The sequence below is a fragment of the Anas acuta genome, chromosome 20 (assembly GCF_963932015.1).
Source record: "Anas acuta chromosome 20, bAnaAcu1.1, whole genome shotgun sequence".
Classification (NCBI taxonomy): Eukaryota; Metazoa; Chordata; class Aves; order Anseriformes; family Anatidae; genus Anas; species Anas acuta.
The window spans coordinates 7,951,715-7,977,107 of NC_088998.1; the positions used below are offsets into that span (position 1 = coordinate 7,951,715).

The window sequence follows — 25,393 nt, forward strand, 5'->3', positions numbered from 1 at the left end:
TCTGCTCTCTGAACATCTGTCGCTGTTTGCATCAATGTCTTTGCAAGGCAAAGCAATGTTCAAAACCTTAGGTCTCATTTCAGGCATGTTTTTCTAAAGCTTTGTGTGTTTCCTATCCTCACTTACAATTCTTTTCTGCTTTTACATGCAGATTCTGCATTACATTTCAGTCTTGAGCTCTGGTAAAAATTCACTTTTCTGATGTTCTGCAGCAGTACTAGTTGTTTTGTTACTATCCCATTATCTTCCATTGTCTTCCCACATCCCTTCCTTTCAAGGAGTAGATTATTTATACCAAAATATACTATTTTTCTGTCTCTCCTTTTGCATTACTCTTTAAGATTAGCTCAAGTCACCATGTACTTTAGAATTTGCAATCTGTTTCCAGAAATGTCAACAGAAGCATGGTGTGATAACCTTGCAGACTTGAGTTCTGAGTCAGAAAGTGTCATGTCGGATGAAGGAAGGCCTCATACAGATGGATGGAATATATCAACCATCACAGCAATAGAAATAATTGACTTTGAATGTAAGACTCCAGAGCACTGGAAAGAGACTTGCCAGGAGCAACTTGCCTCTGTATCCTGTGGGATCATTCTGGGGAGACTTCATGCAGGAACAGTAGAGGCTTTTGTTTTATTGCATACTTCTAACAACTCCTTAATTCCTTGCAAACAAGAAATCACAAACATGCAGCAATTTTAGTGGGCCCTATCTTGCAGATTGTGTGACATGAATTAAAGACGAGGAAGATGGGGAGGAAGCAGCCCGTGTCACTTAAGGACATAGAACCTGGTACACAGGGCTCAAACCTTTCCAACCTCGTGACTCTCCTGGCTTGGGGAAAAAATAATCTTTCTTGCACCTGTATTATGAAAGTTTTCATGTGTTACCATGTTGTAAATTAGTAAATAGTTACTGTACTGAGCCAAAGTTACACATTAAAAATAGGTTATTTACTCTGTATCTTTTTATATTGAAAATCAATAGAATATGCTGATAGATTCCCAAAATGGATTCACTTTGCTAGAATGGCTGTGTTCATTGAATGCTCTAAGAAGTCTGCATGTGTCATAGCTGCATTTCAAATAATTATTTTTCCGATACAGTAATTAATTCCCTTCAAATAAATAGGCATGAAAATAAATAACATCAATATTTAATGACATCTGCTTAAGCCTCCTCATCTAGGCTTGTCAAGTTGCATAGGGGTGATGGAGAGAGGGCAGAATGTTTTCACTTACGGCATTAATTACTCCTTAAAGGAGTAATTGCAAGATGCCTAGATGACCCTGCTCAAAAATAACGGGCTGTAAGAAGCACTTATCCCTCCTTGCAGGCTGTTGCATGTTGCAATACCCACTTGGCCATTCCAAAGGCGGCTTCTGCCTCCCATGCAGCCGCATGGGGTGAGCTGGTTGCCACCTTCCAGCATGCAGGCTCCTGCTGTAGAACCAACCGTGCAGAAGTCGCGTTGGAAGTGGGCTGCAGTTTTCTTCTGGCTGGAAGAGAGAGCGACCCAAGTGACTGACGTGGTATTCTGCACATCACGTTGTTTCTGCTGCTGCTGGCAGAGCGTAGCTACAAGCTGGCCTAAATTTCTGGTTCTCTTGCAAGACGCCAGCCTACTCTTGAGCTGTCTGCGGCATTTTTATGCACGAACTGCTGGAATTTGGCGTCATTGCTGTGTTATCAGCCGCTTATTTTGAATGGTGGGCGTATGGGGAAGCGAACTTTAAGAGATTTGTATACAGCTTGTGGGTGCTGTTTGTGCCAGATGGACTTCAGAGTTGGGGAATCCATTACTTTGGAACCAGAGCAAAGAGTTGTTCATTTCCTCCCACGGCAGTGGTAGAAAGAGCAGCGCTGCGCTTGCCGTCCTTTTTGATGCTTCTTAGTTTGTTATTGCTATGGCAGGACAACACAGCCAGCACGTTATAATGTAAGCATCCCCTCTGTTTATTTTTCTGTTGTGATAGTCCTCTACTTGCTCTTCCAAGAACATGTGAAGAGCGGAAACCAGCATCGTGTGGTGGTGTACTTCTATTCGCAAGATTTCACCACACGTGCTCTGTGCATAGCATGCTTTTTTTTGTGACAGTCTTAGGGAAATAATTCACTAAGAAATGCTCCTGTAGGATATGGTGTGCTGTGCTGCTGGCTCAGAACTGGACCAGCAGCTCTCCCATTACTTTCATTATGAAAATTTTAATAACACTGAACCCTAGTTTGTGTTAGTCCTGTAACGAATAACGTCACTATTCATGTGGTGGTCTTTGTTTTCGTTTGTCTTCAGGAAGGAATGCTTTTTATCGCTGTCCCAGTAATCAGTCCAAAGTACAGCAAGCTGCTTTATGCTTGAAAAACTGTAGCACCCTTTCAGAAAATATCTTTGGCGCCTCAGATTTTTTCAGCCTGCTAACACATTCAGAACACAGGACAAGCAGCTTAAGATCTGAATGAGATTGTTCACCAAATGAGTTGGTGCAGCATGTTAATTTGCTAGCACTTGTAAATGCCTTCAGTGTTACAAGAGCCTGCAGTGTCACTAAAATACCGGGAGCTTTGTTGGTTCTAAACTCCTTAAAAGAGAGTTTTAAATTCTTGTCTACTTGCTGTAGCCTTACCAGCTTTATAAAGAATTTCAAGATCTATATTTGAAAAATGTTGTGCTTAGCAAGGTTAGTAAGAACCTTTTCCTAGTAGTATTAATGGTTTCGGAGTTTCCTTGTGCTCTAGGTTTTATTGTATAGTTTATTATTATATGAGGCTCATTAATGCTTTTATATAATGCCCATGGATACATTATTGCACATTTTAATAAGCATTTAATCTCAATAGACAGTCTTAGGATTTATGTTGACAAAGTGGTTGTCTTTACGTTTAGGTAAACTAAAATAATGTGGCTTTAATGAGACTGGGTGCAATCAACCTGATGTTTTTATGGGTACTTCCCGTGGCACCATTTCAGGCTTGTAAGTTGATGCTTAAATGGCAGAGTAGAACCAGTATGTGTAGTATACCAATACCCCTTTCTCCCTCAAAAACATTATTCTGTCTGGCACTTCTTGGACGGGAAGGATGTGAACAGATTTGTAGAGTCTTAAACTTTTTTTTTTGAAAGTCTACTTTTAAGCTTTTCAATCTCTAAATCAAAGCATCTGTTTAACCCAATCATTTCAGTGAGTTACCTAGATGGGTGAAGCATCATTTTGTTACCTGCTGCAGCCATACTTCTGTCTGAGGAGCGTGAGCTCGTAGCAATTGACTGTTCAGAACTGAATATAAAGCTGTCACAGCTGCGTGTTCAAGAATTGAATCAAATCAAAACATTTAGTGCTGACACTTATTTCAGTGATAATAGATTTAGGCAAACACGTAGCCCTGGGAGATGGGGCGAGGGAACTGGTGTGACAGACATGTGGCTTTTCATCCAAGCTCCATTGCGCTGCAGTTCTAAATGTTTTAATTTGGCTAGTGTTTTTATTTCTTCTCTATGCCTTGAAAGCTCGATTAATAGATAATTGAAATTACATTCCTAAAGAATATTTAGGGGTGTGATGATGCACCCTTATTCAAGCCTTCTGAAGGCTCGACACCTATACCCTGGTGTCGCTGTCACGGTATAGCACATGTTATAAAATACCCACACTTCTGTCTGAACCCAAGGACCTAAGATCAAGTGAGCTGAATTGCCCCCGTTTGCCAGGCTAGGTTTGTTCACTCAGTACTGCTGCCCTGCTTACTTCCTAGTGCCTGTAACTTTAGTTTACCTTTTAGCTAGCAAACTGAGCTTGAACTTTTTCCACCGGGGCTCACAGCGTGGCCCTATTAGAGATGCTTTGTGGGACAGGCAGCAAACCACCTGGTCACACCGGCTGTGCTGTGGTTCCCCACTTTCCGCTGCTGTGTTGCCGAGCCTGGTGTCAGCACCGTGTGTGCAGGCAGCGCTAGCATGGGGCCACCCCCAGATCCTTGCTGCTGCTACCACCGGTTTCAGATGCTCTGAGCAGGTTGGCAGGAACTTCTCCTATGTGGATGGAAAAGATGATGGGGTTACAAGACTCTAGTTTTGTGTGTTCTGTGAATGTCAAGCTTGTAGGGTAGGAAACATTTATTTCTTCCTGTTTTACAAAGCTCGGTGACGTGATCTCTGTACTGCTTGGATGAATGTTTCTTTGGTGCCATGGAGTTGCATTTACCTCTTTAGATGCTTGCAATTGACTTGTGCCTCTTGGAGAATCTCAAGCATCCTCGATTGAGTATCTCCGATGGCTCAGCCACAATGCACAGAAGGTTATAGCTTGGCTGTGTGCGTGCTGTGCTATTGACTCTGCAAAGGCAAGATGTGCGTGGGAGAGCCTCCTTTTGTATCGTAGCATGTAATTTAATTGATGTTTGTTTGGTAATTTGCCTCCGATTCAATTATTCGTTTTCCCTACTGAACAAATGCTTTGTGTGCTTTTGGTGGGTCAGCATTTTGTACAGTGTTTCCCCTTCTTTATTCCACCTACTTTGGTGCATTCATTTAGCTTTGCTTTCAGCTTATTGCTGAACTGAGAGAGGCTTCTATTGGGAAGGACAGGGTGGTTTCAGAGAGGCTTCATACAGTGATTATTTGGCAAAGAGAAATGTGATTACTTTTCTTCAGATTTAATCTTTGACTTAACATGAGCTCAAATTATAATTAATGTGAGTCGTACTACAGTACCTGAGGACAAGCTTCGTAGAAAAAGAACAGAACTGTGTGTGAGAATGAAGGAATGAATACACGATCTCTCCCTCCAAAGGGGAAGATGCTGTCACTGGAGTTGTCAGGGCTCCTTATTTACAGATAGCAATGTACACCCTGACACCTAGACGGGTGTTTGTGATCCCAAGTAAGATGTCAGCGGTACAGTTGGCATGTTAGGGTGGGTTTGGCCATGTCTGAGTTTGCATGGACAGGTCTGTGACTGCGTGAGTGATCACATCTTCTGCAGGGGAGAAGCGTCACCTCGAGGTCCAGCTAGAGGTTGAGGTATTTGATGCAGGTGGGCTCAGTCTGGAACAATGTCAGTGTCCAAACAAAGACAAAAAGCCCCGCTCTGTGAACTTCTGCAGTGCCTGCATATCCAGCAGGGGTTAGTCACTTTTCTGAAGAGTTTTCTCATCCCAACTTTTTAGATGATGATAACCTAATAGTTAATAGGAAAATATTTATCAGGATGTTAGCTAAATGGCTTGGTTGCTGTTTTCATAGCTGTAGAAAATGTTGGCTCTTGCTTGTTTAAAGAACAGTGTGGCAAACTCCAGTGGGTGCATTCAAAGAAAACAGCCTTCTCCTGAACTCGTTTACTTCTCTGTTTCTGGTCTACTTCCAGAATTCATCTATTATTTTCCACTGTTGCTTGACTGTTGTCTGTGGGAGTGGATAGTACTGAAATATGAAATGCATTTTTGGACACTTTGTTCAACTTTGAAGTGATCAACTTTGTGTGTAAAATTTAAGGTGGCTTTATGCCTGTGCTTGCAGGCATTTAAATTGCTGCGTGCTCAGAACCGCTTTGTTACGAAAAGGGAAAGTCATTTTCTTCATTGCGTTAGATTTCCTGACTGCCATATACCTCTGATTTAGACGTATGTGTCTCCTGATTTGGAAACCGAATATTCCTTGAATCAGAGCAGAAGCGCCAGATCTAATTCCTGGGTTATAAATGGAATGCAGTGGTAGATAGAAATGCTTAAGGCAAAGCAGTAATGTTATTTGGTCCTGAGTTTGAAGTGGTCCTTGAAAGATCTAGGGCTGTATTTGTAATGGCACGGTATTTCAGATATTAAGCGCTTTTTTGAACCCCCATCTGCAAAGGAGTACTTCAGTCTTTATCAGCTGCTAGTTCCATTTAATTTGGAAAAGAGAGGAGGGAACAGTTAGCTTAAGAGATTTTCACTGTTAATTTGAACTTCAGGGAAGGGCTGCAGACACTTAAGGGGGGCTGTTTTTTCACTGTCGATAACGCCATTGCTCCAGCTGAAACAGAAGAAAACACGTAGAAAACATTTAATGACTGTAGGCAGCAGCCTCCTGCTGAACAAAATTACAGCGACTTTTACAACATCCTCTTTTTCCAAACAGCAGCGTAAACATCCCAGAAGGCCCAGGCCTGCAGTGGAGCTTGGTAGTCTCCCCTCGGAGCGCTTCACAGCCAGAGGCGGTGGCAAAGAGGAGTGAGGGCTCTTCTGTTTGGGGGGAAAAAAATCTTTAGGCTTAACAACTGTATAGAAAAGAGACCCAAGGCAATGCTCAGTTTGAAATTCTACATCTGACAGGTGATTTATTTCATGCAGATTAGAAGATCAGAGGTTTTGCTATTGAGAATACCAGGCATTGCTTTCTTTTTAATGTAGCCCATATGGGCCACCTTTAGACAAAGAGATCCAGGGCTCTCTGGATGGCTCATGGTCACTGTTTGTTTTTTTAAGTGGTTATATAAAAAAAATAAGACCACCACCCGAATATAACTGTTTTGAAGACAATGAACAGAAGGGGATTGATCCTGGTCCTGAGCTCCAGCTCTGTGCTTACACCAGGGATTATAACAGAAAAGGCTGGATAACCAAATCATGCGCTTTGAGGATGCGCAGAGCTGCTTGCATATTATGTGATGCATCCTGCATGCTGTCGGTTTACAAAGAAGCTGATTTCTTTCCCCAGAATACATTACCACAGACTACTACAACTTGAAGTACTGTTCTTGTGGTTGAGATTATAGTATTGTAACTTTGTGTGATTTTGTGTAAGAGGGCAAAATTGCCTTTGTGTGTGTCTTTTTTTTTTTTGAAGTGTATCAGCACACTTGTTTGTTTTTGTATTGTAGCTACCCGTGTGATGAGCAGGAGCACTGCATGGTTCGCTCTTAATAATCAGTACACAATTGCCCAAAGGGGAAACTGTGTGGGCAGGAGATCTTGTTGATCTTTGTTTTAACAGCTGGTATTATTAAGGAAGAGATTCACAGTGGAAAAAAAAGAGGATGAAAATCAGTCAACAGTTAATCCAGAGGCATAGTCAGGCACCAGCAGATTTACTGGGAGTTAGTTCTAAAACTGCTTTTGTTGAAATAATTTCAGAATAAAAGAATGGCTGCGTACTAAATCAGGGAAGTGGGATGGTGCTGCGGAACAGCGAGGAGTTGCGACATTGTCAACTGAAAGATCTTACTGGAACAACAACAACAAGTATTTAGCATTGTTACCACGCTGCAGCTCCGGAGGGAGGCAGCTCCGATGTGGAGCTGTGCTGCTCCTCCTGATTTATGCCGTCCCGGCGGCAGGGCGATACACGCTGGAGTCTGCTCATTTTCAAAGCTCTTGTTTATAGCGCACGCACCAGAACGACGAATCCCTGTGGGCCATTGCAGCTTTCAGGCTGCAGCTCTGGATACTGTCAGCAAAACTGAATCCTTGTCCCATTCCTCCTCCCCCAGGATGAGCAGAAGGAAGAGGTTAGCATTGTTTGTTTTGGTTCTTTGTTTTTCAAACGAGTTTCATGGGTATCATTAATGCTAATGATAGAGATGCAGCATTTCTCTGGGCCCCAGAAGATTTTAGTAGTTACCAGCCTCTACTTAGGCTTTGCTTAGCTAATGAGTCTGAGGAAATTTATCTGGATTTTTAAGGTCCCAGTTCTGCTGTTTGCCCCCGTGTCTATTGGGATTAAGTCCGCATAAATCAGATGAATTGCACTAGTACCACCAAAAGGAGAAGCAGCATGTGCACATTTGGCTTCAGTTTAAGTGACTGAAGATGTACAGAAAAAGGGTTGAAATGCAGCCCTTCACTAAAACACTGGTATTTCTGACCTTACTTCTGGCATTAGTTGAGGTCTTATTATTTTGATCTTTAAGAGCTTTCTTATATCCTGGGTTGTAATTTGCACATTATGCTATATTTTGAAACAAAACTCTGTCCCATTCTGGGATTTCTTCTATGTGTGTTGTAAGCAGAACTGTGTGCTCGCAGAAGTGTTCATTGCTGAGCAGTCTGCCTGTGACAGATGGTTCTCATTGTGGCAAGCTCGTGCGGTGCCTCAAACCTCAAAATGTATAAACTTATTTGAGGGAAATGAATTGCTGCTGCAGCGTGGTCATCTGTGAAAAGTATCCTTGGACATGGCAAGCAGGGCTTTCTGAGCCGTACCTTTTCTGTATTTGAAGAAAAGTGTAGCATTCATTTTTCAAGAATGGGACATTATGACACCTCTGAGATGCACACAGCTCTTAAAAGAGGAACTGCGCAACTTTTCTTTGAAACATCTTCCCTCTGGTAACAGCAGACAACTTGTGTCGAGTCTGTAATGCCTCGGTGCAGCCTTTTTAGGTAATCATTTGAATAAAACTGAAACGCTGCCTGGATAATGCCAGATAACACTGGATGGACTTACGGTCATCTGCACGTGCCAGCCAGGGCATGTAACCTACATAATTTCACCTCAAAAATCTCCGTTCTAAGGAAGTCAGACTTCCTGTTCTTTGCTTGCCTGCAGAAGGACAGCCTTACTGTCCCAGGCCCGGTATCCTTGACTCAGTTGCTGTTTGAGTCGCCTGTTGCTCATCGGGTCTGTCCCACCCTGCTTCAGCTGTTCCCGTCCTGCCCCGCTCCCCAGAATTAATCACTGCTCTCTGCTGTCACCCCTCTGGCAGCACCTTCTGTGAGCTGCAGCAGCGACCACATCCTCTCTCCGATGGCACATCCTCTCACACCTTCCTTCCTGTTACTTGCCCTGCTGCTCGAGCAGCACCGCAAGCTCTGCGCTACCACATCCTTTGCAGGATACGTTGGGCTGGGGGGAGCAGAAGGCTTTAGTTTGATACCAGGATGGTGGAGGTGCAAGCTTTGGGGTTGTCCTCTATGGGTTGTGCTGGGGAAGGCAGTCTGTAGCAGCCCTGGGAACCAGGACAGGCTTGGATGAATGAGGCAGGGCTGCCTGTGGCTGCGTGGCTTGGCCCAAGGAGTGCCCCCAGCTTCGTGCTGGCAGCTCAGTGCTCTGCCGTTCAGCACGGGCACCTGGCAGCCACAGCAGCGGCCGTACTCATGCAGGGAGGCTGCCTCCTGTGCCCGTGTGCCAGGTCCTCCAGGGCTCCCAGAAGAAGTGTCAAAGTGGGTCATGATGCGAAGGGTCGGGCTGAGCTCCAGTGAGCGGCCAAGCAGGTGTCTTGTTGCCCATCTGACACCCTGGGCTGCCTCTCTGTGAGCCACCCTCGCTGCTTGCAGGCTTTGCCAGGTCTTGTTTGGCACTGGGGCTGGCTGTCATGGTCCCTGTTCCCTGCTGCGGTGCTCTGGTGTTGTGAATCACTTCCTCTAAAAGCCAGTTGAAAGCTCTGCTGGTACAGCGACGAGCTCCACGTGGCGGTGGGTGGGGATGTACCCGCACAGCTTTCCTGCAGGTGGGTCTGGTTGGCAGATGGCACAGCTCAACCTGCTCCCTGCACACCCTGAAGGTCTTGTTGTGCTCCTGGACCAGGCCAGGCTCAGTGGGACTGTGATTTTCTTTGTGTTCTCCGGTGCTGGCCCCTGTGCTGTGGGCTCAGAAGCTTTTTCTGAAGTACCTCCTGTTTGCCTTCAGTCAGATTTCTGTTAGGGGATGGCCAAAACCTGCACGTGAGACGGCACTTCTGCTTAATTGGCAGGAGGGGTCACTCTTGAGTTTGTGGAAGGTGTTTTTTGGGGTGGGGATGGTGTGGTTGGTCTCAGCAGCAATTTAGAGGGATGCCCCATCGCCACCCTTTGCACAGGGCCCTGCTCTTGTACTGGGGCAAGATGATTTTTAAACCCTAAATTAAATCTGGCACAAAAGTGCTGAAAATTGAAAGTGTCTCAAGGCTGGAAGGCAGGCTGCTTAATTCCTAATGTTAATATTGGACAATTGGAGGTGAATTCATCTAGCAACATATAGGATATTTCAACATAAACCATAATCTGTTTCCACTCCTGATCTGTGGGATTTTTTTCCCCACAAGTTTGAAGCGCACTCAGTTGTCTAACAATGCAGTGCGGAATCTTGTTTGCATTTTTCATGTCTAGATCAAGTTCAGAGGAGCATCAGAAGAGGGAAAAGAATAAAAAAAAAACTTTTGGTCTTTATGGGAAATGAGTTAAGGATGGAGATTAGGAGGAAATGGAGGTGGGGAGAGCCGATTGGATTTTTCTGGGCCACTTACCACATATTTTAGGTGGAAATATGCTTGTTTAAGGTGGAAGGTCAGGAAGAATTTAATACTTAAAGGTTAAAATGAAACTAAGTGTGGATCAATAGGAAATCAGAAGGAAAAATGTGATTGTAAATGTTTTTATCAGTGAGGACCGGATATACTATTGTAATCCTTTCACGACCCACGTAAAGCAGCCGGTAAAGCCACAGCACCACTTCAGTGTAAACCAAAAAGAGATGTTCTCCCCTTCTCGTCGGTCTGTCTTCTCTGGTGCTCTTAGTCCTCCTTATTTGTGCTGCTCGAAGCCAAAGGTCAGTGTCCAGTACTGTTTTAAATGCCTGGTGTGGATCACCACAGATGTTTGTTCAGTTGTCGTTAGCTGAGGATTTCGCTGCCGAGAGCCGACAAGTTCTGTGTGGGACGTGGTCTCTCGCCAGCAGTGGCTGAGCCAACAAATGCTGAAGTGCTTTCTCGTTTTCTGCTCCCCTCTGCTCTCTTGAAGGCTCTTGCACTGGTAGTTTGTACTTCATGTTTGTTTTTTTTTGGTTTTGCATTATTAGTTTGCCTGAAGACTGCTACGTTTGCATGTAGCTTTATTGTAGGTCTCCGAGAACCTGTGCATCTGAACCCTGTCGTGTTCTGCTAGCACTGCATCGTGCCATACGGGACCTAACTGAGCTTGTGCAGGGTTCATCAGCCTTTTTTTAATCTAATTTGAAGTTTTTGAAATATACTTACAGTATTCAAATACTAATTTACTTTAATGTTCTTGATTTTTAATTCCTTTTTTCTATAGAAACGGACATTTCCTCTTTTTAAATCAGTGGGGGAGGGGTAGGTATGAACCAAAGGGGAAAAAAAAAAACATTCAATTCCCCTATTCTAATACACATTTTTAGGAGAGTGGATTCTGGAGGAGATGGAATGGAATTCCCCAGAGAGTGAGAGAGTAGAAAGTCTTAAATGTTTTTAACATTTAATAATCATGGTTTTCTTATTATGTTGCAGGATTTAGTAATATAGGAGGATTATGCTAAATACAAAGGCTTTGTTTCTCTGTTACTAGCATCTGAATTTGCAGCATTCAAATTTCCCACTTGGCTTTGTTTTGGTGTTCCTAACTCCTAGCTCCTGTGCTGTCACCTGTGGAAGCAGCAGGAGGAATGGCAGCTAGGCTTGGTTACATCTACACCTAACCCTAACCTGAGCAGGTTTGAACAGATGACATAATGATTAAAACTGCAGAATTTACTGGCAAAGTCTCCCAGAATCATAGAATCACTGAATGGTTTGGGTTGGAAGGGACCTCCAAGCCCACCCAGTTCCAGCCCTTTGCCCCCAGCCCCATCCAACCTGGCCCTGGGCGCTGCCAGGGATGGGGCACCCCCAGCTCCTCAGGGCAGCCTGGGCCAGGGCCTCACTGCCCTCGGAGTAAAGATTCTCCTCCTTATATCTAAACCTATCTAAATGTACAGTCTTTTAGCTCAAAGCCATCCCCCTTGTCCTATTACCACACCCCGTGACAAAGAGTCCCTCCCCAGCTCTCCCGCAGCCCCCTCTGGGTTTGTTGGTGAAAATGAAGGTCTCGTCCATCCCTGGATTTGAATGAGCCCTGAGCTGAATGATTTCACAATAGATGAAAGTGCTCTTGAAAGAATTAGGAATATCTTACTGACCTGATCCCTGAAGACCACATGAATAACGTTATTGCTCAATAACTGGTTGTACTCCATGTTTTGTGGCTTAGGAATGGAGGGAGGGTTTTTTTAATGGCTAACTTTCTTCTTCCCAAAATACTTTGCTATGTTGATGAATGTGACTTCAGGAGAATACTTGAGAAGTGAGGGAATTTGACAGCTTAAAGTAGCAGCTAAAACAAGGAAAAGCAAATAGCAGGACCATTTCCATTTTAAGCATTGTCAGTGTAAAAAGGCTGCAGCTGAGTTTCAGAAAGTATGCGTGAGCATGAGGTTATTTGGGTAAAAATACTGGGAGGGAATTAATGGAAACAGAAACAAAGTCAGAAACACTTTTGCCTTAGGAATGAAATTTTCAAAGCCCACTGGGTATTTGGATGCCCAGTTCCCATTCAGCTTAGCTACGAAGCTCTTTCCTCCTTGGAGTTTACATTTTTATCTAGCTGCTCGAGAAGATGCTGAGCACTGAAGAGACGCGGAGACGCAGCTTGCTTGCGGCAGCTCGCAGCCAGAGGCTGTGCTGTCCACCCACGTGGAGCCGGGTGGCTCAGCTCGTGTGCTCGGCTCCCCGGCGCTCGGCGGAGGCTCGGTGTTTGTGTTGGCAAGTGGCACTGCTGGTGGGAGCTGCTGGGGTCCAACGGAGGAGCAAGTCCCAGCTGTGTGAGCATTCTCATGATGTGCGCTTCCTGAGCACCCTTCAGGACTCTTTGTCTCCTTTAGCGAGCTCTTGGTACCACAGGGAGGAAGCACAGGGATTCGGAAATGGAGGAGGATGCGATTTGGCCCACTGGAAGGCCAAAGGACAGATGGTAACGTGGGGGCTGCGGCCACACACCTCGTTTGTCACTACTGTGTTTTGCTCAGGAGTGTTTCTGTATGCAAACAGGCCTCTGAGTCAGAGGAAAGTAGCAAACTGTTCTAGAAAACATTTGGGTTTACAGAAAATAGGCACAAAGTGCCCTTCTGTCTCCCCACCCTGTGGTCTGGTGGGAGCTGAGCACCTCGCCAAGCTTCTCATCTTGTTTTCTCACTTTTCTCAAAGAGTGCTAAAGGCCTCCTGGAATGTATTGTTTTCTAACGCCCTCTGAGTGGGAGGGCTAGAAGACTGCAGAAAAGAAACAGAGATGTGCAGGTTGGAATGAAGAGCTGAAGCAGCAGCTCATCAAGGGATCCGAGCCAGCTTCCAGCAGCTGAGCACCCCCGTCGAGCCGTAGCAGCGCGTGTAACCTGCTCCTGTGCACCCAGCTCTGTGCCCGTGCTGCTGCCATCAGGCTGCTCCTGGTTGTGCAAACACCATGGGAATCCTCACACCCTCCACTCTTGCTCCTTTTTGTAAAGTAGATACTTCTCGCAGGCTTTCAGTGGGACCTTGATACCTTTTATTGAGCTCCGGGCTTGGAAACCCTCGCCAAGTTTTGCTCTTGGAGTACAAGAAGCCGCTTACACCTGGTGCTACAAGTGCTTAGGTTAGCCCAAGTGCTAGCTGACCTACTGCTGGCTCTGCCCTCTTCATGATACCATTTTTACTGGAATTACTTGTTTTAAGTGCTTGTTTTATGCAATATAATGATTCTGGAGTTCAGTGAAAACTGAGATGAAATGTAGTACTGAAGTACTGGGAGTCTTTTGAAGAAATTTATTCAATTTTTTCCCTTCCCAACCTACTTATGGGAAATCTTCTTATGGGAAGCAGTCTGTTATGGAGAAGGGTGAAGACTTCATTGTTCATGATACTGAAACTAGACCAAACTTTCTACAGAACAGAAGAGGTTTTTTAACTTTTCGGATTCCAAGTATTAATGTATTTTTGTGGTGACCTTTGGAAATAACAAATGCCTTTTAAATCTTTTTAAAATTGTTAATTTCTTAAAGGCATGTTATTGTTGATGATTACTGTCAATCTCCTTTTAGAGACTGTGGTTTTGTACTGGTTGCACATACTGGCGATTTGGGAATTCTGTAAATTAAATTGATGACCAAAGCGTTCTGTGTACCCTCATTTGTCATTAGATTTCATTAGCTTTAATGTAGAGCCTCCCCCTACCCTCAGCTTGCTGAGCAGATGCGGGACACGAGGAGGGCATGCATGGTGTAGGCCCCTCTGGCTGCATTCTTTCCTTTCAAATCTCATGCTCTCATTTTTACTGATTTTATTTCGTCCTTAAGGAGCACAGAGAAGAACTGAAGGTACGGGGCACATGACCCCAGTATAACACATCATTGCAGGGCGTTGGCAGTTCAGTGAAATGACACTCAGGCCAAAACTGTTCAATGCCCGGAAAAGGACAGAAACTCTATCTTTAGCAAAGTCTGCAGAAAGGAGCTATATTTCACCTTGCCGGATAGCAGAGGTTAGTGCTCATCGTTTCATCTGGTCAAGGTTCTTCTAGTTACCACTAGTTGTGGGACACAAGTTTCTTTCCTCGCTTTATAAATAGAAAGTTAGCATCTTCTCACGGTGTATCAGACAGCAGCAGCACGCTGTGTTCGCCTCTGCACAGCATGGAGTTCTCTTTCTCCAGACGTGACATAGTGAGGCCACTGAAACAGCCCACCAGATTGATCCTAAGGACCACAGAGCAGACCGTGTTAGCTTCTTGGAGTCATCTGCAGGTTTTTTTCCTACTTTAAAGGATGCTCTGAGAACAGAGCCTGAGGTGGGAGGGGGGGAGGTGGTGGTGGAAGAGGCTTGTACTGCTGGTGATTTTTGTTCAGAAAATAACAAGCCACTACCAAGATTGCTTTTTCAGGGTGTCTTTCCGTGCACTTAGCACAGTTTGAATTCTCTCAAAGGGCACGATCCTCCTCAAAGGGCATTCTTCCCTAATGGGAAGCTGTGACCTTTCCTCTTGGGTAGGGTTACAGTAAGATGCAAGTTAGTTTCTTGCTAGCAGTACAGAACATCTGAGAAGAGTGGTCTGATTTGCTTACAGGGGGTTAGCACTTGGATTTCCCTACCTAAGACTTCCCTTTTCAAAGCTGGGAGTGTGTGTGAATATATGTAAACTTGTGGGTACTGGACTGCCTTGCCGGGTATTTATTTTATATGCATGTGTTTATGTTAAATAATGTAAATTGTGGAAGAGCAGAGCGTGGGATAGCTAGGCGGCCTCTTTCAGAACCCTTACGAAGGCCACGTTTGCAGCACTTTCTCGACACCAGCGTAGTCTGTGAGATTTAGGGGCTGTATATTGGGAACCGAGCAGGAGCTGCCTCTTGTGGTCCTCAGGCACTGCTGGGAGCCCTGCGGGCCGAGGAAAGGTGTGTGTGTGTGTGTTACCCCGGCATCGCTGTGCTCTCCCTGGCTGTGCGGTCTGTATGCAAATACCTGCCGGCACAGTACATGCCTCTGCCTTCTGCAGAATACAGACATCCTCTTTTTGAGTGCATGACATGACTTTGCTTTAAGGGTGACTTACTTTGCTGGATATCAGAGTTTTATTCTGTGCAGTCTGAGTCCTTCTTTTTAGTTGCCTTTAACCATTTTTTCCATGGCTTCTGGAGCACGGGTCTTAGGGCATCATAGGAGTTCTTTGCTATTTTGGTACTTGTACACGATTGCCCTTTGCTGTTTCCCCCTGCCCTGTGACTCTTTTGTTGTCTAAAACTAACATTGTTTAAACTGAAGCCTAGTCTGCTCTGGCTGATGGATTTAAAGTAGTCCCTTATGCTAAAGCAGAGCAACCGTGCAGCTACCCAGAGCCGATGTGTCCAGCCCCGTGCATGTTACCTGCTGTTTTAACTGGTTTCTTGATAGTTTTCTTCCTGTAAGGCATTTCTGATTTCTTTCCTTCAAAACGCATTTAATACACTTTCATTAGCAAGCAGCAGCTTCTGTGTGCAGTTGTCTTGCTCAGCACTGGAAGAATCTCTCCTGATACGATCTCATTTTCTGTCCGAACCGGAAACGCTGCAGCACACAAAGTGGTATTTGCTTAAAAGCAGCAGAGTCAGACACGAGGCTCTGTAGTAGGCTTGTTATTTTTTTCGCTTTGTGCATCTAAGGAAGTGGGTTTATAGCACCTTGATAATGCTTGATGATAGCCCTACAAACTGGTAATCACAAGACAGATAGAAAGCAGCATCGCTTCTGTCAGAAGCTTTAATTATGGCAGCTAAGCATTTGACCTAAATCTCTGAGTGTATAGATATTTTTGGAAAACATTGCAAATCTAACTTCTGTACCACAGATGTACAAAATCTATTCTTTGCTTTCCACATAATACAGAATGGAACCTGATGCCAAGTCATTCAGGCTGATATTAAATAGCTTGTTTACATTGCATTTCGGTAGGGTTAAGTATGCAGTATATCAAGATACCAAGTTTGCTTAAAACATAATTTAAAAGCGTCGTAGAAACAGTGACTTTTGAAATGCTACATGGAATGGATGACTATGGAATATGAGTATGGTTAAAGTAACTATATTTGAAAAAAAAAATATTAAAAGTAATTTGAGGTTAACTCTATATAGTGATAAGTTGGCTTGGATAATTAATTTGGATTTAGAGTTGCTTAATTTCTCTTGGCATTTGCAAATCCCAAACTGACTTGTGGAATGTTCTTGATTGAAAAAGACTTTAGTGAAAACATGTGTGACTGTGTTTTTGAGGGCAGTGATATTTGAAGAACAAAGTCGCATCTGTATATAAAAGTAGATAGACAAGAAGAATTGCTGTAAACATAGCTAATGTAATTTTGTGGCATCATTTGCTAGCATGTCTTCTATTTTTGAACAAATCATGAGGCTGTAGGGGGAAGTAAGTCCTATTCTGTAGAAAGCCTTAGCTTTTCTAAGAGATATTTTAAATTCTTAGCATTGACAAAGGCTGAATTCAAATTATTTTTTAGACTAATATTAGAATTATTAATTAGGAGTAGGCCTCAAATTCATGGAACTCCTGTTAACTCTTAGAGTGCAATAAAATTCTGACAAGAGGATCCATTTCTTATCGTATGTCTTGATATTAGAAAATTGTGTTCAGTTAAATTGCCAGAATTTTATGAAATGGAAGTGATTCAGAAATGAAGAACGAAGAGCATTACTGACTTGGCCTCATGTTAAAATATAGATTTCTGTTGATTTAAAAAACCTGCGTTGCTATAAAAATGTCTAACTGTGGCAATGGAAAATATTAATACCACTTTGTAGCGATATGTACTTTGGAAATTATTTTTAGTTATTTCTATGTTCAATGAGACTAAACTTTTTTTTTTTTGCTTCATTGCAGGACCAGTTTGACAATTTAGAAAAACACACGCAATGGGGTATTGATGTTCTGGAAAAATACATCAAGTTTGTAAAAGAAAGAACAGAGATTGAACTCAGCTATGCAAAGCAGCTTAGGTAAGTTGATATGCAAAGTTCTGGACTTGGAGTTGCATCTGTTCAGCGCCTGTAATCATCTGTAAGTTCATGTTACAGTGGTGGTAATTGGTATAGCTTATAATGATTGCTTTTAGATGGAGGATAGCTTTAGTTTAAAGAATGGAAAGCTAAAATTAATTTAACATGCTGGTTTTTATCTCTGCTAAACATCATATGCTTTGTAAAAGTAAGGGTATTTAGGTGACTGAATAGCACACTAGGGCTTACTCGTGATTTACTCATGGTTAATGGCTCAGGCTTTGGGGTAGCGTTGTAATGTTTTCCATGAAATTAGGACTGCACAGGAATTCTGAAGGTTTTAAGAATTCAGCACAATAATAATTTGTTACAGGACAAAGTTTAGGGTTTCTTTTCATAAGAAAAGAACACTTCAACCTCTTGTTGAACTGGCGTTGAAGAAACTGCAGGTCAGAAAGTCAGTCTCGGCACGTGGAAATTTAGTCTACAGTCATATTGCAGCCTAAGATTTGAATTTTGACACTTTTAGAGTCTTGCCAATGTTCTTGCACTGTGTCTCGAACAGAGCTGAGGTCCTTGGAATTTATCTGAAGTAGCTAAATTACTGGAAATTCTTTCTGGGTGTTTTCTGGGTTGACCGCCAGGTTGTACGTAAGGATATGAGTATAAGCGAACCAGACCCTGAAAACCAATTCCTTGAGGTCAGACCCACTGTGAATGGAGAAGAGGGAGGAGGGAAGGGGCGTGAAGAACCACCCCACAATGGGTAGCTCTTACCCTTTTCCCCAGAAGGGCAGAAGAGAAGTGAACAAGGGTTAGTGGGGAGCACAGCACAGCCCAGCTGTTGCGGAGAGAGGCTATGATGCAATGTAGTTGGCAGCCACTAGTGCCCAGGGTAATTAAGTGGAAGGGGTGAAGGGGATGGAAGCTAACTGGGAGGGGGAGTACAGGACTAATGCTTCCCAACCCCTCCAGTAAATCCATCCCTTTTTTCCCCCTGCATGATTATAATACATATTAGAATCTCCTCCCGTCTTCCTGGTATTTATAGAGATTGAGATCTGCGCTTCTAGTTGATCTGTATATACCTAAAGCAAAATGTCTATTAAAAAGAAAAAGAAAAAAAAAAAAAGCTAGCTCAGAACTCTTGATGCTTTAGTTTGAATGGCTTTTGAGATGGGCAATAGCTTATTATTTGCTAGAGGCTGGTACCTGATAAAGCCCTGCCTTCACGGTTATGTGCTTTCTCAGGGGAATGCCACAAGGATTTCCCAGAGTTTCTGCTATATAGACGAGCAGGAAATAGAAAATATAAGTTGTGCAGGAACAAATTGCTCACATCCTATGGAGATGAGAAGAGATTGAGTTACAGAGGCAGAGTGAGGTGGAAGAGAGCATGAGTAGACTGGGAAACCCCAGCAGATTACCTGTGTGAGCAAGTCTGTCTTACAAAGAATCACACCCTTGACCCACTGAATTTCTAAGGGTGATGAATTTTAGGCATGAAGAGCATAATCATGAAAATAAATAAGCAAACAAAATGTTAAAGGAAAGTGGGAGATGGTCAGAGAGAAGGCTATCCAAAGCTATTACTCTGAGAATCACGAGCCTCTGATGGATAATTGTGTGAAAGAATGAGGTGTCAGAAGTGAAAATGAGGGAGCACAGAAACAAGCTAGAAAGGCATAAAAGTGATGCAGAGGGAAAGGCAAACAAATGTGAATCAGAGGCAGGTGCACAGGCTAGCACAGAATCTTTTTAGAATTGCTATTTTATTGCTGATCTTTTGTTTTTATGCGTTAGTTGCTGCTTTAATCGCTGTTAGATTTGCAGGTGTCATTGCTTTTCAAGCTTGAACCTGAGAAGTGCCAATATTTTGTTCCTGACACTGCATAATTGGGTGCTGAATTTCAACATGTGAGAGTCAGATTGGCTCTTACTGGATGAAGTATCACTTCTGGATTCTGTATCACTTCTGTTTTTTTTTGTGGGCGTCATGGTTAAAACCCTATATACTTTTTTGATTAACAAAGAGGAGACAGAAATCAAAAAACCCTGTTAAATATGATATACATGTACATTTTTATAAGTGCATTATAGGGATTAGCAACTGGGTTAACCATTTTATTATTTTCTATGTTCCATATTATATATTTTCTAAATCCTTTTTCTGTGCAAGCATACTGTCCGCTGTTGTTTTACCCTGACCCAGTAGCATTTCTGTACCTCTAGAGGTTCAGTAGACTGTAGCCTTGTATGCCAGAATTACTTGGGCAGCATGATAGTAGGGAGATGTCCATCCTGAGTATGAAAATACCTTATTAGTTTAGTCTTCAATGTGTTTCCTTCTGTTTTTTTTTTTTCTTTCTTCTTCAAGCAGGTGTGTGGAGGCATTCCTATCCACACGTAATCAGGCAGAACAGTTTGCAGAATTGTTGCTGTGCTGATATTTGGTTGAAACTGCTGTGTGCAGAACTAGAGAAAAGTTCATTGTTGCAGAGCATCCTCTTTTCAGAGAAGGCAGAGGCTGGAATGGAGATGCTTATCTGGGGGCCGCCCAGGAGGGATACTTACATTTTGAGGAACTGTCCAAGTCTGCCAGGGCTCTGGCTAGAACTCTGTTGGTGCTGATGCTACTTAATTCCTAAGGGAAAATAAAATGAGTAAGAAAAGTGAGGCAAGAGGCTCTGCTGTCTCCCAGTTAGCAGTAAAAACAGCATGCAGCAAGGATTGGGTTACACCTACTTGAAAAGAAACTGCTTTTTCAGAAAGAAAAGACTTAATTCTGGGAATTCTCAAAAAAAAAATAGCATAGATAGGCCAATGAATTTTAGTAGTTCGTCTGTCAGCGATTGCATCAGTACCACTGAAATGTTACTTGGAATCAGTGAAAAACAATCTGTAAAGTTAACCCAAGTGGTTTCTATTTAACTGTAGGGTAACAGAGGCTGCAGGAAGGCATAGAGTAACAAGGCTGAGTTTAAAATGCAGGACATCTCAGTGCTGCAGCCCTGAAAAGGCTTTAATTGCTAAGCAAGATGTGGCAGCTCCCTGGTTTGCATCATGTATGGTGTTACATTGCGCTACAGTCCAAATATGCATCATCATGCTGGGTTTTAAGCATCAGCAAGGTGCGCTGAGTGGTGGACAGCATGTGTTCTGTAAATCCTAGATTTGCTGCTGGCTAGGGGTTTGCAGTCATCTTTTTCGGGAAAAATGAAAGCTATAGAACAAGTCAGATGTGCTAACCAAGATAGGTTCAACTTCCTTGCTCGAGATAAGATCACTGGAGAAGGATATCAATATTTTCAAATGAAATCATTAGGTGCATATGTAGTAATGAGATGTAATCGTCTGTGCTAATTGGAATAATCAAATTTCACATTTCTGCCAGCATCAGTTAACGATCACAGAATTATCCCATTTGTATCATCTCAGTGCAGCTTCCCAGAGCTTTACCAGGATTGTTTCTCTTCCTTGGAAGCATCCCACAAAAGACAGGCAAACTTGCTGGGTCAGAATCATCTCCTGCAGCAAATCGCACTTCCGTGAGCTGCCTGCCTTTGTGTGTGGAATAGCACCTTCTACTGGGGGGACTTCTTACAGCTTCTCTGTGTGTCTGAGGGACAGGAAAAGGGTTATAAAAGTTTCTTTTGGGCAAAGGGGATGTGCATCAGCAGAACCAGAACTCAAGTGCATTGTGTATTGACATTATGATTTTAAATTATGAACTTCTTGGGTTCAGAGCCTGTTAATTCATTGCAGTTACGCAGATGGAAGCACAATGGGGCCCCTTCTTTTGTGATCATACTTCTGATAAGGTAGATACCTAGCCAGTGCAAATAAAAACTGAAGCGCTACTGTGTGCGTGCAAAGACCATCCACTTATTTTAAAGGGTATTTAAAATTTAACTTTGTATATGCTTTTAATTTTAGAAACCTTTCGAAGAAATATCAACCCAAAAAGAACTCCAAAGAAGAGGAAGAGTACAGGTACGTTCATGATCTACTGCTGGGTAAGCATTCATTGACAGAGGAAGGGGAGCTATAGTTAGGTTACCTACGAGGATTTGGCTTCTAAACCAAAAATTTGCATTGAACTCTAGAGAAGAGAGAGATCATGTATTCAGAAGCAGGCTTATATGTGTTCTGGGTACTAGATGCCTTTTTTTTTTTTTTTCTTTTGTGTCTTTTTTTAATGTACTTTAAAATCTTCAAGCCAGACTATACAGTGCTGGTTCTTTGAAGTGAATGACCAAACTCTAATTACCTTCAGCAGGAACAGAAGCAGTTGTTAATTTTAGCATGAAACTTGAGCAGTCCATGCAAGTATTAAATTACTCTAATGGACTGACGAGGCAGTCTAGTATGTTATTAAAGAGATCGTGTTGTAGCTCCACAGGAGAAATCAGGGTCTCTTGAAGAGTAAGGTAGAGAGATGTAGCTTGTAACAGGCAGTGTCCTGGAGTGGATCGACACACGACTTGCTGCTGTTGAAGGATGTTACGTTGCCTCAGGTGCCTGCTGTTTATTTAGATACTCAGACTGTCTCCCTGGTGTCAGGGGACTAACGTAGTGTTTGCAGATAGTGACTGCAGTCTCAAAGCACAGGTCCTCCACTCAGTGACACTGAAAATGCATATGGAAGGCTGTAAACCATGTCAAAAAAAAAAAAAAAGACCACAACACATTCCTGCCCTTGCTGAGATCAAAGATATTATTAAAGAGAGCTTTCTAGAGGAGAAGCCTTCCAATGGGCAAGCTATAAGCCAGAGTTGTAACCTTTTCTATGGAGCACTCTGACTTTTTCTAAAATTCCTTAACTTCATTGTTTTGTAATGCATCAGCTTTGAGCAAAGGCACTGTAAAAGATTCTGACCCTGCAGCCTTAAATTGCAGGAGGCTGCTCTGCTTCAGAGTTGAACCATTGACCTTGAAACTTGAAACGCTTCAAAGGAGTTTGGATTCAGGTCCAACTGTACTATTATACTGATTTAAATTCTTGGGTCAGCACCCCCCTCCCCAGCTGGCTTGTACAGCTACCCTGCTGGTTTGTATCAACCAAGATAACAGCCTTTTCATTCTGTTTTTGATTGATTTTTAGTAACGCTATTTGGGAATCATTTATTGATGCCATTGTTTCCTGAAACATTGATATTTACACAAGGAAGCTCATATTACCAGCACACTGGCTGTGTTGGTCTGTACCTGGGATTAGGAAGAAATGTGTCTTTGGGTAGCTGTACCATAAACTGGTATTTTTAGTTTACAACAACCTTTTGGACACATCTTCCTTTGCTGGAAAAGGATATTGGAGCTAAGTAGCTCATGCAATGTGACACAGAAGACTCTGTGTATCCTTTGCCCTTTTAAATGGAGTGTCCCCATGTCTCTAACGTCTGGGGAGTTGTCATGTGACCTTTGGATGCCTTGGACGCTGCATTGAAACAGCCTGTCTAAAAATGATGCATTTTCAAGTTTATCATCAGTCTGTAGTTGGATCCCCTGGCTTTTGCAGCTGGGATGTCTCTTGAGGTATTGCAGCTTGACTGTGACTGTGGTTGCTTTTAATGGTTTGGGTCTCTTCTTTCCCCCCCCTCCGTTTTTTCTCCAACTCCTTTCATCCCCTTTCATACCACTCCGCTTTATTTCCTCTGAATCTCTCCCCTTTGCTTTGGATTTTTGCCTGAAGGTGATGTTATTTGTGCAAACTGCTACCATTTAATATTAATAGTTTTCCTAGCGTGCGCAAGTGCAGCGCTTCAAAGCAGCGTTCTTCCAGCTGACCAGTACAACAAGCAGGGGAATTTAAATGCAACTCTGTTGGCTCAGTGCTGAATATGCTGGTGACATCACCTGCTGTTTTTGAAATTGTGTGCACAGATGTTCACTTCTTCCTTTTAATAACATGTGGAATGTTGTATTGGAGAGTAATATGAAAAGTAAACCTTGCAATGGAAGGGACCAAAATATGTGGTTTGACAATGAACACCTGGTTAGTAAATTCACTGTCTTTTGGAAAACTTTGTAAGTTATAGCTAATCTAAATCCAACTAACATTTTGAAAAGTTTTCTTTTCTGCACAGTGCTAGCCAAAGGTTGGTTGGATTTTGCCAGGTGTAGAGTTCACTGACTCTGTGCACTGAATTGTAGGACTTGAAAGAGGGTAACTCGAAAATGTTTGAGTAAAGATTAGAGCAGTGAAGTCCCAGAGCAGTACTGATAAAAACACTTGGCTTTCTCAAAGTGTTGTGTTCTAAAAGCCAATGTCAAACTGTCGAAATGCAGATAAATTTATCAGACCGTCAGTGTGTGGGATCAGTTTCCTTCTGAGGGCATTTTCAAGTGAACCTGTGCTAATTTGTACTCAGTCTCGTGCAACGATAGTAAATACTTCAGAAGGGTACAACCTCCCTTTGCAGTGTGGATGTCTGAAAACAAAGGGACTAAAAGCCAAATGCATTTTTGTCCTCTGCAGGTACACATCAACTAAAGCCTTCCTAGCCACTTTAAATGAAATGAATGACTATGCCGGACAGCATGAGGTCATTTCAGAGAACATGACCTCTCTTATCACTGGAGAGTTAACACGCTATGTGCAGGAGCTGAAACAAGAGAGGAAATCGGTAACTGAATGTTTTTTATTATTCACAATTAATTGCTAATTAAGACAGATAATTAGTGGTAGTGGAGTTCAATGTTAAGCAAAATTAACATGCAGTTAATAAACACAAGCTTTGCTAATGAACCAAGCATTAAAAAAGTGGGTTACATGCCCTGGCCAAGGCACTGAACCGTTTGAATCAAATGTTATAAAATCAGACAGCTATGCCTTCAGGAGAATGCCTGCTAAATAAGGTCAGAAACCCATCTGTGCTCAAGGCTCTGTTAGCCAAAAGCTTGTTTAGGGAAGAGTCCAGGCACCACATAAAGATGAAATAAACAGAGAAGCTGTATTACTGAAACTTTCATAAAGAATTATTATTATGAACTTGATTCACGTTTTCCTGCTTCTCAGCCAGATCTAGTCAACAAGACTTTCAAAAAAGATTTATAACGAGAAGTGCGGGGTCTGCTTTGTTTGGTGATGTTGATGACTCTTTTTTCAACCTGTTGTCTTTCAAGATCACTAAAATTAGGATTTTGTTAATACTGTATTTTAACTGGTAGCAGGCACGCAGGTTCCTCAACTACAGCAAAAGTTGAAAGCTGATTAATTTGCATGTCACCAACTGTGAAAGGCGTATAGCTGAGATGTGTTTGTTTCCTTCCCCTGCCTTGAAATCTTTTATCCCTGGAATGCGTGGGCATAAAATACCGTTCCTAAGGATTATTGTTGAAAATATTCATAAACCATGTATGAAACGGCTAAGCAAAGTGCAACAGGGCAAGGGAGCATCAGGCCACATACTTCACTTCCAGATGGTAGCCAATTGGTCCATTATGGAAAGTGCAAAGTGCTCTTGTTAGTCCAGCAAAACTTAAGCATTTATAAATAGCCCTACTAAACGTTAAGCCTGTGTTAAAGTGCTTTGCAAGACCAGACTCCTGAATATTACTGTGTTTTCCGAAGTGTGGTATGAGAATAGTAAGCCTGTCAACAGCGGATATGAACATACGGACACACCTTTCATTTGCAGAATGGTGTGTAATCTTTCAGAAACACAGTATTTGACCAGCAGCTTGGAAATGTGTTTTGCATATAGTTGGGATGGGAAAGTTATCTCGGCTGCTTCTGTGACCTTTTATTCCATATGAACTCTGTACAATAGGCAAAGTCCAAAAAAAAAAAGTGTTCTGTATGGTGTTTTGTTGTCATTTCCAATTTTTACCTGATTTCTAAATTATAGGGACTTATGAAGTGATTGGAATATCTCTTGGACATCTTAAGTAAAATAATGAAGGGCTTGGTATCTTGTAAAGAATGCGAGCAGTAACTATTGCTTTTTTCTTATGCTTGTAGAGTTTTATAGTAAGCTTGGCTCAGAAGTATCTGATGGGTAAATGACAAGCACATTATTTTAATGTCAGTCCAGCAATACAGCATAGGAACAGCAAAAAAAAAGGAACTGACAGTGTGTTTATGTGCTGCTGGTGATAACTTGTAGCTTTTAACAGAAGATAGCTGTCAGTCATGGGTGCTTGTTTTGTTCTCGTAA

General features: G+C 42.6%; 1 protein-coding gene across 18 annotated transcripts in view; it reads left to right on the forward strand.

The window, feature by feature from the left end:
* Positions 1-25,393, forward strand: part of FNBP1 (formin binding protein 1) — a 92,378-nt gene that overhangs the window by 13,436 nt on the left and 53,549 nt on the right. For 17 of the 18 annotated variants that reach the window (XM_068656471.1, XM_068656473.1, XM_068656474.1 and 14 more), the window contains exons 1-4: positions 14,375-14,500; positions 17,119-17,234; positions 21,171-21,227; positions 23,713-23,860. In XM_068656471.1, coding sequence (XP_068512572.1) covers positions 14,390-14,500; positions 17,119-17,234; positions 21,171-21,227; positions 23,713-23,860 — 432 coding nt within the window. In that variant the 5' untranslated portion in view covers positions 14,375-14,389. Of the gene's footprint in view, positions 1-14,374; positions 14,501-17,118; positions 17,235-21,170; positions 21,228-23,712; positions 23,861-25,393 lie in introns of those variants that run through there. The other variant, XM_068656472.1, reaches the window with a different exon arrangement.